Raw genomic sequence first — 13852 nt, forward strand, 5'->3', positions numbered from 1 at the left:
TTTAGCCCTTATGCTGTAATGTTAGGCCTGCACCTCACTTGTCTTTATGAGGCAACTGGCCAGCAAGAAAACAGAAAATATAGCAGCAAGGTAGTCCTGATGTGACTTAATGAAAATGTACTCATAGGGCAGTTGAATTTCCCTTGGGGATGAATAAAGTATCTATCTATCTATCTGTCTAGTTGTTACAAACTCCTGCTCAGTGCTTTTCTGTGGTCTTATATGGTCTTCTGTGGTCTCCAACGGGCATATACTGCCTTTGAAGAGTGTTAAGCAGGACAAATGAGAAGCAGCATCCAAGAGAGATACATTTTCTCATACTGAATCCAGAATGTGAAGTGTAAATCCACACAGCCAGCTTTACAGCACTTCTCAGGTAGTCTGTATAACTCATCAGATAAGAACTGACTCTATGTTCAAGCTTCTGGCAAAGTGTGAAAGTTTATGCCACTGTCCAGAAGTTTCAGTTCCTCGATGCTGTTGCAGAAGATTGAATTCGGTATCAAAATTTATGATTCACTTGCAGGTGTGGAACGGTTCTGAAACTGAGATATAAACATCCAGAGATGCAACGTAAATGCAGCGCTGCATCTCCTCTGCACATCCTCCGTAAGTGGTGGAAGAGGAGGTGCAGCGTTACAAGGCAGTGCAGTGCCGAGCCTCTCAGTTGAGTCAAATCCACTTACACGGTGGAAGGACAATGAGACCCAGTTTTCCCATTTAGCCAAGTTGGCTAAACACTAACTTGGAGTCCCAGCAACATTTGTCCCCAGTGGAAGGGTTTTCTCTACTACAGGGGACATTGTCACAGCACAGAGACCAGGCCTCTCACCTGGAGAATGTGTACATGATGGTATTGTTGTGGAAATACTTCAAATTTAATGGAAGTATTTCCACAACACAGCATCTACAAAGTATGTGGTAAACTGAATGCACCAAACTCGAAAGACCAAGAGTACTTTGGATGCATGATTGGAATACTCTCAGCCTTGCACTGCTCAGTGATCGGCATGATTCAAGTATCTGAAAATGGCATTAAAAGGTCCAGCGCGTTGACAGCTGAATTCCAGTACAGCTAATCTGTTTGACAAAGCTGGTGCTAGCAGCCAAATGTGGACATTTTTTCCACTTAAAACACCAGTAAAGACAGACACTCAACCGACCTTAAAAACCTTGAAGTTGCTGTGTCATAGCTTACCTAGGCCTCCGCCTTCCTTGTGGAAAAAAGCAAGCAATAATACATAATTCATTTTACTGTCAAGGAAAACTGCAAAAGAAAAATGACTGCTGAAGATTACATTACCCCTGTTTAATGTTCACTTAATGTGTACCAGTTTGCTTCAAGGATACCTACTGTATATCAGCTTACAGTGGGTTAAAATAATGTGATATAGCGTGTGAGTATGTGCTCCGCGTTCTCTTTTTCCGACTAATACAAAAAAATGTTTTCATTGTGGGTGTTTGCATTACAAGAGTTAAAAACCTTTTACGGTTGAGAATTGGAATTTGAGGGAAATTAATACATTTAAGACTTTACATACAAACAAACTTTGGTGTCTTTTCTAGGTGTGACAACCACTGGCGGTGCATAGGGGGTCTGTGTGTGTGTGTGTGTGTGTTTATGGTTGTGTATGTTCATGAGTGAGTGGCATAGCAGTTGGGGGTTGTAACGTGATGCCAAGATGCTGCTGTCCTTGGGAATGCTGATGCTGTCGGCCACGCAGATTTACACCATCTTCACCGTTCAGCTCTTCGCCTTCCTCAACCTGCTGCCTGTGGAGGCCGACATCGCTGCTGTGAGTAATTCTTTACACAACCAATTCATAGAAACATGCATTAACTAACTAATAAAGAAACTAATTATAATCATGTAGCTTTTTTTGCGCTTACAACTTGATTAGCATGTCAGACTTGTGTTTTGTGTTTGATAGTCTTTATACCCCCTAGTCGTCAAAGCCACTAAATTTATCACATGGTTACGTGAAGGTCCTTTCCATTTGGTTTGGTGATTCAGCAGCCTCTGTTGTATATTTTGTCACAAAAGTAATTAAACTTCATTTTCATTCCATCTTTCAGTACTCGTTTGATAACAAAACTGAGAACTTTGATGACTTGCCTGCACGGTTTGGCTATCGTCTCCCCAGCGATGGACTGAAGGTGAGTGCAGAAGGGTCAGAGGTGTTTGTCTGACAAACTAGGAAGCTGGTTAATAGCAATTTATTCCAAGGTTTTTATAATTTTTGACTAGATTTTTTTCTTGGCACATTTCTGTTTTACAGGTCCATTGAACTAAAGTTTAACCACAAAAACATAAAAAAGAAAAAGAGTAGCTAAAGAGAAAGGAGATAGGAGATATTCCTGGCTCTTTATTGTTGTTGTGATGAACAGCTCATAAACCTATATTCAAGGACCAGCACTGTGCAACAACTACATTTTAAATGTTACCAGTGTTGGACTTTGGTGCAGCTTTGTTTATGACATGTAATGAAACAGCTCCCAAACATTGCTGCTCTGTATTGTAGACACACACACACACATGCACACACCCGGTAACCCGCATGCTGCTTGATCCACAAAGCTCCCAAACAGAGAGGATGATTCATGTCTGCTATCTAAGCTGGTCATTGTGATCTTTCTCACAGTCAAGAGCCCAGTTGTTGTTGTCGTACAAAGGCTTTTGGCACACAGAGGCAAGCTGATGGCTAAATGCTTTGTGTATTGTTTTGTGTTTGTGTTTATGTGCAGGTTAGTCGCTGTATATTTGGACATTCATAATTACTGCCACTTATCTGCGTTTAAGGACGCTATGTTTAGCATCACTACACCATTATGACAGTCCCACGGTATAATTTGGGCATTGTACATTTTAGGAATTAGAGCTCTGAGATGAAGACTTGGTTGCTAGCTGGAGAGCTGCTGGCATACACTATTTTTAATACCTATATTGAGAAAAAAAAACATTTGTCACATCCTTAGTGTACGTGTGTATAGATATATATTCATTTTTGTTGATATGGATCGCAGTAAAGGTAGGGTTTCTTTGAGTAATGATGTCTCACCTCAGTCCAGGCAAACAGCAGGGATTATGGCACACAGTCATGTTGCTCTGTGTGTATGTGTGTGAGCATATTAGTCTTATGCAAGATTCTGTGTTACAAAAGCTGAGAAAAGGCTTAATCTCTCTGTTACCAGCTCTCTGTCTTAAATTCACATCAAATCTCTGCATTTGCTCTCCCTGCTGGATGTCTAGTCAGGACAGAGAGACCGAGTGCCATGCAGACATGCTGCCCTAGTCCCTGAGGGCAAAACTCAATCCCAAAGTCACTCTCCCATTCGCTGCCTGTGTCTGCTTCTGTCTGAGTGAATTTGGCAGGGAGCGGTTTCAGACGACAGCTGTGAAATGTGAAATACATCCACAAAAATACATATACATTATCACAGATTACGGTTGCAGTAGAAGAGAGCTTCTCATCTTCTCTAGACAGGCTGGAGATTTGCCTTGTTTGTCAGTCTTAGTGATAATATTTTTGGGGTGTCAGGTTATGGGCATTGCCCATAACCTGACACAGAAAGGATAAAAAAACAGACTTCTAACCATTCATGCTCTGCATATACAGTAAGGAAAGAGGTACGCTTAAAAAAAAAACTGATGCAAATGGCACGCACGCTGCAAGGCAAACGCTGTAGTACATCTGTTAAGAATTTGCATGTTTTAGTACTATGAGATTCAACATCTGAAGTGAGATAAACTCACTTCAGATGTTGTACTCCTGAAGTAATGCAGCTGTAGAACGCCCGGAGAAACCTCTGGCATCACAAGGCAGCACAAGCCTGTTTGTCTCCAGAGGATTCCCCACAGGGAGAGAGGCTTCAAACAGAGCCTTCCCTGTTTCCACTTACACAACCAGGGCTGTTTACAGTTGCCCCAGCATCTCAAAGCAAGGCCACTGCAAGCCTGTGTACACCCACACTACGCAACAGTTATGCTTTGTTTCATTTCTGATATGTACATATAGGTATTAGTTAGTTTCACTGTGGAGATCAAGGCTGAATTAAAATGTAGCATAACAGCACCTGCCAGTTTTAAATTAAACTCAGTATAATATCACAATGTGTTTTAGATTTTAAGAAACATTTTATACTGTATGTCCCATTTATATACTATATACTGTGCTGCCACGGAATAAACAGAACACTGCAGATAAGATTTTTGGTTTTTTTGGTTGTTGATAAATTAGGCAGCATCAACCAGACTGAAAACCTAGGATTTGTATCATGAATACATTTAAATCCTGAAAATTTAGATTGGTATGAAGAGTTGGCTCAGTTTGCTCATAAAACTTCCACATTCTACTATGTAATAACTTTTGGCAAACACTGACACACTGTGGACTGCAGAATATTTTTCAAAATAATGTATAGACATATTTTTTTCACTATTAAACACAAACAATTAAAGGTCTGGAGAGAGGAATGAAGTGCAACAGAGGTCTGGGCTACACACTGTGTAGACGAGGTTCAGCATTTTGAGTTCTGGCTAAGAATCGATACCAAACTGAAAATAACTTCCCTTTTTGCAAAAAATTTCTCAGCATGCCGCTCGGCATTCAGGCTTTTTGTTTTGTTTTTATTCCATTTCTGTACCCACTTTCATTTCCACAATTATAGACTGATCTATACCAACACTCTGAGAAGCGACGCTCGAGTTTCCTTTGGAAAGTCTTTGTGGTTTGGATGCTGCACTGAGAGGCAATGAGGGAAGATTTTGACCAGTTAGAAAACCTCAGAAGTACATGCACTTACCCTGTTTTAAAATGCAGGGTAGTGCGAAAGTAAAAATGTAAGGTGAAAATATGATTATTCCTTTTTGTTTGACATTTGGTTTCTATATTTTTGTTCTTCCAGAGGTCACAAAAGAGGTACAGCATTATTGCCACAACTAATATTGCTCCTAAATATTTCTGACTAGCCTGTTCATTTTAGATGTAGCAGAAGGAATCTCTTCCAATTAGTTAGTAAATGCCAAATCTGTCACCAACCCTTATACAGTTATTTCCTCAGGCTCGAATTGAACAATTTGGTGGAGGTGGTTTGGAGGTTCTGTTTGTTACTTTTATGTGGTGCACATAGAGGTAGCAGGAAACACTCCTCCCATGCCACATGTTTTCTCTAGAGTTGCATGTCGAGCAGATAAACCCAGCATGGCGACTCTGCATGTGAGGAGGCTGCATACTCTGAGTGGGAACTTGTATGTTAAGCGTTTTTGCATGTTTCCCCTGTGCCTACATGGGTTTCCTCTGGTTTCTCCCACAATCAAAAGGCATGCAAGCTGGGTGAACTGCAGGCTCAGAACCATGGGTGTGACTGTGAGGACTAGTTTGCCTTTATGTGTTGGCATAGCTGGGATAGAGCTAGCAGTGATTACAATGACAGTTGTAGTGAATTAAATTGTGTGACAAAAAAATTAAAATTGAAGATGAGCCTTTAATCAACCACACCCAAACTGAGGGAGCTTAGGTGTCATTGTGCGATGTGGGTGTTAAAATGAAAGCTCAGAAAAAGTTAGTGGACTTTAGAGATTACACTTAATGCTCCCATGGTCAAGAATGTTTGTCCATGCTCAAATGCATTGAAATTACACTGGGAAAGCATGGAAGGTCTTCAAGGACCGCTAAGGGTCTCTAGATCAAAGGTGTAATAACAGACATTGTTCATCCTTGTGGCTTCGGCCAGTCGTCTGCTTAAACATGCTCATATGCACATCTGCTGTGTCAACATGAAGGTTCATCCGTGGTTTGTCATGGAGATAAAGCAGTAATGTGGCTGATTAATGCACCTGAATGAGTCATTTGTCTCGTACCTCCTTATGGTAAATGATCTAATCATAGCTGTTTACAGCAGACAGTGATCATTCCTGCCAGTTTCTGGATGACTTGCTGGAAGTTCACAGTGATAAAATGAGTCTAACAGTGTCTAATTAGCTGCTTTACTCCATCTTTCTCATGTTCTGTTGAGAGGGTTTCAGGAATATCTTGTTCACATTCCCCATCAACATTTTCTCAGCCAGTCTCAAGTTTGACCCACTGAGAAAATCCCACATTTTTTTTTTTTCATTTAGATTGCAGCCGCTCCATTTCACTGGCATTCCTATCCAGGTTAAGTGCACTAATAGGATAGGCCTCTGAAAGAAGGTCAAGGGTAAGTGTATGTAAAAATTGTGATTATAGAATCATAATGCAATGATAAAAAGAGCAGGGTACAGGAGATTAAACACAGTGTGGAAACTGGTCTAATTGTGTCTCTGAGAGCAAGCTCTGCAGCTTCACCTGCTTCCTGTTGTAGATTTTGAAGCGGTGTAGGTAGGTTAACATGGGAAATCTGAATGTGGAGTCCTACAAGCAGTAATCTGCTTACAGGAAGTCCCAGTCAGGCTAGAGTTTATATTTGCACTGTTTTTCTCTGTCTGAACCCATAGACAATCTGCAAACAAGCCTTACAGTGACATTTTTTTTCTGATAGGATTAAGTGTGATCACTATGTCTTAATTTGGGATTGTCCATCAGAGCAACCCCCCCTCAATTTTCTCCTGAATTTTGCAACAATGAAAAATCAGTTTGTTTGCAGTCAAGCACTTCATTAGCACACTCCCTAGTTGTTTTTCTAGTGAGTAGAACAAGGAGAAATCAAAGCGTATTTGCAGCTTCTCTTGTTTTTTAAAAAAGATTTTCCACAGATTCTCTTAAAAGTTAATATAAAATGTATTTGCATAGATCTCTGAGAAAACGGCTCCAGAAGCCCCTCATTATGTGGTTTACTGGTCAGGGCTTAATGTTGGTGCTCACTTCTTAAAACTGGAAGAAGGACTCAGATTCAGACTGTCTCAAAATGTTGAGTTAGGAAAAACAACCAAAGATGAGGGAAACTAACAATGATTTTGTAATGTGCAACAAGTTCTGACCATGAACCTTAAAAAACACATTTTGTTGTGTAGTTAATAGCTGGTTGATTCAGTTTGCTGCCCTCACACTGGTGGCCTTGGGTTTCCATTACTTTAAATATTGTAAAGCACTTTTGATGAACCTGTGCAACTAAATGTTTTTGCCTACTCACCGCAGTCTGAACTCTCCTCTCTGACACCTGCAGGTGCTTAATTGGGCAAATGGGTCACAAACAAATGTCTGAACTAAAATACTTCTCAGCTTCAACGTCACATGCTTGATGAGAATGTTTTTTTTTTCCCCCGAGCTTTGACACTTAGTCCAGAGTTTCCCTAACCACTAACTAATGCAATAATGGACAATTTCATTTGGTATTTCTATAGGTCATACATTCATAGGGAGAATTTTTTTTGTCAGTGGCTTGTTATTTGGAAAGTACATAAATACACAAATAATTTGTCTCAGTGATACTTTGGAACATACTGAATACATCCTGTTACACACACAGCAGCGCCTCAAAATCACAATGACGGGGACACTACAGGATCATAAATGTATAAAGAACGTAATAATACTGTCACAATTTATAAGTTACAGCTGTAGCTTGAAGTGTGGCAGAACAGGGAAATTACATATTGTGAGTTTTAAGGTGGTATTATCGGGCGTCTAAAGTGATTTCCTTGCACACTCTGCATTTTCTTCTCTCATGTTTTCTGGATTCCCCCCTCCCAATGATTTCCTGTTTTTCACTCTGCTCCTCTCTGCACTCTGCAGTGCTGGCAGGTGTTTTTTTTTCTTTTCTTTTTTTATACATGTTTTTTCCTCCCAACAGAGGGCACTCTTGCCACTGGTTTCAAAGTCAGGAGCAGGAGGAGGAATGTGAGGCAGTGGCACAGTGATGTCATTTAGCAGCAAGGCAGGGCTGCACTGGAGGAGGCACCCAGAGGTGACGGTGGTGAGGGCAGCGGGTGATTCCTCACGTTTCTCCTCCATGATGTGAGATTTCACAAACCTCCCTGATCCCCTAATTTTGACCTTTCATACATCAGGTCTTATTAATTGCAAACTACAACAGGACAGTACATTTAGTCAGCAATTTTATTTCCCCACTGGTGCACAGTCCTGCAGATTTTTTTTTTTTTTTGAATAAATGTGATGTGTCACTGTGGTTGTTTTCCATATGTGGCTCTGATGATGCTGTGTTGGAGACACGTCGGTGTGGCAGCCACCGGCAAGATACACTCACAGAAAATCAGTGAGTCGGTGTCAGTTAGCCTTGTGTATGTGTGTGTGTGAGGGAGAGAGAGAGAGAGAGAAAAAGTGCTGACTGTCTCTCATATACAGGCTGGGTTTTTTAAAGCGTTGGCTTTAAGAGAGAGAGAAAGCTGAACGTGCCGACAGAGTCCCAGAGTCCCACAGCAGTCCACACTTCCTGTCTACCACCCTGCCTCTGACACACACACAGTGGTGTCTGTTACACTTGCATAAGAGCAGCAGAGGTTTAGAAATGTATATCACACCAGGACCCTCCCGTATCATCTCTCCATTTATCTGCCCGTCTCTCTTTGTCTTCACCTTTCTATTTTTTATCTTTCTCTGCCTGTTTTTTTTCCCTCTTTTGGCATTTTTTTGGTGGCTCTCTGATTCCCTTTGCTTCCATATTTGTATCTTTTGCTGTTTCTGCCTTTGTCCTCCTTCCCTTTATCACTCTGTCAGCCTCGCTTCCTCTCACTGTCTGCCTCTCATCAGTCACTTCAGAAGCTGTTTTTGGAAGACAGGAAGCAGAGGGGAGAAAGAGAGAGATAGGAAATACAAGAACCAGAGGGCAGGTTGATTATGACACACGTACATATAATACACACACATGCATCATTTCTGTGTGTCAGTAATCTTCATTCCAGTAGAAAGTTCTGTTTTCATTATGCATGCATTACCATGTTAAATTAATGTTTGATTTGTTAGTCTTACATCTGGGGCTGCAGCAGAGAGATGTTTCTCAGCAGCTTGTTTTTTTTTTTTTTCAAAGTTTGTTTTTCATCTGTGGTTGTGATGGATGTTCTTAATCTGGGAGCAGCAGGAAGGCTGAACAAAGACGGTGCTGCTCAGATTCTGGGTCAGGGAGCTGACACAGGGTCCTGGGATTTAACCGTGTTGTGTCTAACCTGGTTAAGGTCTTGAAAATCTGACTAAAAAGTGTGATTATATCTTGGAAAGGACTGCTAAAATCCTTTTCTTTAGTGTTGTTCAAAGTGTGATGTGATTTTTAAAATAATTTTCAGCTAATGACTTGCCTACAGTCCAACAACTATCAACATAAGTCATACTGAACACTGACAAAACTATCAAATCCAGATGAGGTGTGGCCAGTGGTATCTCAGAGAAGTGAAAAAGTGACATAATGACTCTTAATGTCACTTTAAGTCTAAAGACATTAATCCCAAGTGCCCCTAACCAAAACCCCTACCTGCTCATGTGGAGTTTTTATTTACTGACATTATAGGACACAAGTTCTGATACAGGAATTAGTGAAACCAAATGAATGTTAAACAAGGTTATTACTTTTTCAGCAGTTTAATAGTTAATCATGTTTACTTGTCTTTTCCATTTGTTTTTTTTTTTGGTCTGAAAAACAGTTTGAAATCAGATATTAATTGCTTCTGGAACACTAAGGATCCTTTATCTGAAAGGGATTTTAGTTTATCGAACAAAAACCTTTTACACTCTTATAAAGTGTTTACTATACTAGTACTTTATGTAAATAATATATGTCTTCTTATGGAAAATGTCACCTCATTTGACTCCACATCACCTGTTGGACTTCCAGGGAATGAAATTTGCTTAAACTTGGATTTAAGTCACTCATGTGTACATTGATGTCATTCCCACAGGGCTTTCTGATTGGTGCACGGCCAGAAAATGCGTGCGAGCCCATCGAGCCCCCTCCGAGGGACAACTTGACGGGCGCCTTCATCGTCCTCATCAAGCGATTTGACTGCAACTTTGACATCAAGGTACAGTGTTTACACTGGTTGGTGTCTGTGTGTGTGTGTGTGTGTGTGTGTGTGTGTATGTAGTTGGCAACTGTCTTACACCCTTTATCATCTCCAACCATCTCTAGTACCATCTCTAAACATAACTAATTTAACTTCAAATCTTATCTCTTAACCACCTTGAAGTGTATACTGAAGCATAGCCAACAGTGCACCGACTGACCAAATTACGTGCAACATCACTGGTACAATGAATTATAGCCTTTGATTTTCTGTAGTATTTCATTAACAGGCTTCCAGTGCTTGTTTAGTGCAACTCTAGTTTTTTTGGAAACTGTGAATGCTGTTTAGGTCCGTAGCAACACCTGGAAATAGTTTAAAACATCATTTATTTCAGCAGCTGATAATTTATAAGGGCAAGATGCTAAAACTGTAAAAGTATTTGTGAGGAACTCTACACTTATGTGTGTTGCCTCTCTCTGCATTTATGCCAGTAAATGGTGTTTCAGAGTTTCTCTGGAGCTCTTAGATCAGCTTGTCAGGACACAAAAACAGGAAGAGGCCATTTCCCTAAACACAATTTCCTGCATAAGAATCTGTTGCACTCTGCTGCTTCTATTTTCTTTTTTTCGACCACTGCTGCAGTTTTGTGTGAGATGCTGAAAGTTACATTTGCCTAATAACCAGCCACTGAAGCATCGAAAAGATGGAGAGAGCAGATCTCCATTAGTCAAGTGAAGCGTCCGGCAATGTGCAGCACAGAAACCAAAGTGGGAGTGTAGCTACGTCCATCACCGGAGAGGACGAGATAGATGCTGTCAGAAGAGGATGAAGGACAAAGGGAGAGCAGTAGTAATTGTGAGCCTGTGTCTGTGACATGCCAAAAAAAAAGCAGAAAAAACTTTCAAAGCTTCTGATCTTAGTTAAAACTTAACTAACCTATGCTAAGTCACTTACAGTGGCTATTAATGGACTCAGGATTTGAGCTGGAATGGGACATTGGCAGTGGCAGTTTTGAAGGAAACAAATAACATCATAAAATTTGCATAGAAATGAAAATCACTACCTCAATTTCAGTTAGACATTTCAATTTGCTATTTTTTTGGGACCTGCAGACATCCTGAGCGGTTGCCAGATACTTGAGAAGTTATTCTGTGATTAGAAAAACTTGATAAATTTGGCTGTAGAGTTGGCAGCAAGTGAAATACTGAGTTTTACTATCAATACAGCACCCTCTGCTGATTCAGAAGGATGATTTCTGCCAGAAATGATTTGACTTTTGGCTATTATTTCTTTTGCTTGGGAATCAGCAGATGATTCAAAGTGAAGCTTTTCCTTTTTTTCCTCTTCACTTTGGCACTGGAAGGAAAAGTTAAATGTTGCTTATGGATTTAGAGTAAAACAGAGGAAAGAATAGAAAGGAGGGAGAAGGACTGAAGTAGAGGAGAGAGCCAGGATTAAGAGAGTGAGAGCAGGGATGAGTAATGGGGTGAAAGAGAGGAAAGCATGCAACCTCTTGGCATCTTTCACTCTGCCTCTTTCCATCTCACTGTCTCTCACTCTCATACTTTTCAGGCTTACCCTTTCCCTCTGTACCTTCTTGGTTGCCTCCTTGTTAATTCCCTCTCCCATTTCCGGTCTTTCTTTCTTTTTTAGTCAGATTTTTCATCTTGTTTTGTTTTTTTTTTTAAATCTCTGTTGTAACTCTGGAGCAGCCATACAGCCTTATAAGGTGTAAATGCATCACACACACTCGTAGAAACATGTTGACAGACAGAGCAGTGAGGTGTTCCCTTTGCTGGAGCGTAACCAGACTCCACTTCACATAGCTGTGTGTTAGACAGACACACAGCTATGTGCGTCAAATCTCAGCTGGCAAATTTACAGAAACGTACCAAATGTACGGAGATATGTGTTTAAACAGAACATGAACGCTATAGTGCATTTTTAACAGGTCAAATTTTAGTTTACTATCAAGTAAGAATTATAAACACCTGCAACTTTAAAGATGTTTTTTAGCTGCTGGTTAGACTGAGACATGACTTTGGACATCTGTCATTGGCTGTGACCCGACGTGGATGTTCCACAGCTCCTTCCAGTCAAAGTAAAATTAAGATGATATTTCCTTAAAGCCCTGTTGATTCCTTTAATAGGATGATGGTACATACAGTATACGTACATCATGGCTTAAAAATTCGTAGTCCAGAGGCATGGTGGTTAAAATACATAGCATGTAAGTGCCTCATCCCTGCTTGGATCTGATCAGGCACATTTGTTGCATTCAGACCACTCTCATCTTCTTTGTTTCCTGTGTTTATCTCTTCTGTCACAATATAAAAGAAAAATGCAAATAAAAAAATTCATCTGAAAAAAATCACATTACAAAATGAGAACTTAGAGAGACTTTGTTTGAAAATACTTTTTGGCTTGCAGTGATTTATTTTTTGTTGCAGTACCACAGTTGGCCACTGGGATAAACTGGCTGCAGGGTGTGGGCCAGATGTAGCTCCTTTAACACTACCATGTGTTTACTGTTTATATTTAAACTTCTCATCAGCTCTTACAAAGATGATTGCTAAAGCGAGTAAATAAAGACCAGTTTTAAAAAATGATTACAGTCAACCTGGAGTTTGACAGTGGGCTGGAAACCTTACCCTGGCTGAAGTGTGTGTGTGTGTGTGTTTGTGTTTGTGTTTGTGTTAGGGAGGGTGTCTTTTAGTGTTATCTCCTTTCCAATCTCATTTTTTTCCCTTGCTCTTTCCTTACACCCTGTCCTTGATTTCCTCCCCCCTCACGCACATACACACACGCAGCCTGTCTGTGAGGGCTCGCTGTGCAGTCTGACTTCTGCCTCTGGCTTAATGATTGCTCATGTCCACAGACATCAGGACATGAACACACACATATACAGTTGTGTGTGTCTCTCTCTCACTCTCCAGCACACAGCTACACTTTCCTCTGCCTCTGTCTTTCCCTTTGGCAGTCTTTGTCTCTCCATCACTCTCACAGTTGTTTCTTTTTCTTCTGTTCCTTGCTGTTGTCTGTCTTTCTCTCTCCCAGCCGATCACCTGTCTCCCTACCTTGATTCCTCCCCCAACACACACACACTCCCTCTTTCCCTCTTAGCCAGGCTCAGTTCTCTCCAGAAGCTGCAGGGAAACAAAGGATAATAGATTCCATCTTGACTGAGACAAGGCATTTTTGTGTGTGTGTGTGTGTGTGTGTGTGTGTGTGTGTGTGTGTGTGTGTGTGTGTGTGTGTGTGTGTGTGTGTGTGTGTGTGTGTGTGTGTGTGTGTAATGCACGAGTGTCACCCCCAACATGGCCACTGTTTCACTCCAGTGCTGTTCATCGCCGTCTCTCCACAACCTCCGTTATAGTATTTATCCATTAGCATCCAGAGAGCAGTACCATAGAGTTTTAATGGATCTGTGGCCGTAATGGGCAATAAAACGGACACTCACCCACTTAACTTTCTGCCAAGTGTTAGCACCTCCATCTGTAGTGTATGAGTGTGTGCGTGTGTGAGAAGGAGAGTGTGTGAGTGTGTTGCGATAAGACATGACAGAGAGGAGGTCGAATGTCGAGGGAGAGTGTTGGAGATGGGGAGGGGTGAAGGAGATCAAGTGAAGGGGTGTTAATAGGTACACTCTGTGTGTGTGTGTGTGTGTGTGTGTGTGTTTGTGTGATTGAGTGAGTGAGTGAGTGAGTGAGTGAGTGAGAGAGAGAGAGAGAGAGAGAGAGAGAGAGAGAGAGAGAGAGAGGAAAACATTCCGCTATGGACGTCCTTTTTAGAAAATCTCCAGAGAGAGAGGGTTTGCACTTCCTGTACACAAGGATTCTTTGAGGTGGTGGTGGTGGTGGGGGAGCCCCCTCACTGGTGACCTTTCTGACCTTTCTGGGAGGGGAGAGGGGGTGGACAGGA

At 41.1% G+C, this 13852-nt stretch overlaps 1 protein-coding gene across 1 annotated transcript in view; it reads left to right on the forward strand.

Moving 5' to 3' along the window:
• Window positions 1-13852, forward strand: part of rnf13 (ring finger protein 13) — a 38641-nt gene that overhangs the window by 2413 nt on the left and 22376 nt on the right. Inside the window, exons 2-4 of the mRNA XM_041041235.1 lie at window positions 1567-1796; window positions 2077-2157; window positions 9827-9949. Of these exons, the coding sequence (XP_040897169.1) occupies window positions 1683-1796; window positions 2077-2157; window positions 9827-9949 (318 nt within the window). The 5' untranslated portion in view covers window positions 1567-1682. The remainder of the gene's footprint in view (window positions 1-1566; window positions 1797-2076; window positions 2158-9826; window positions 9950-13852) is intronic.

The sequence above is a fragment of the Toxotes jaculatrix genome, chromosome 6 (assembly GCF_017976425.1).
Source record: "Toxotes jaculatrix isolate fToxJac2 chromosome 6, fToxJac2.pri, whole genome shotgun sequence".
In the NCBI taxonomy this organism is placed as follows: domain Eukaryota; kingdom Metazoa; phylum Chordata; class Actinopteri; family Toxotidae; genus Toxotes; species Toxotes jaculatrix.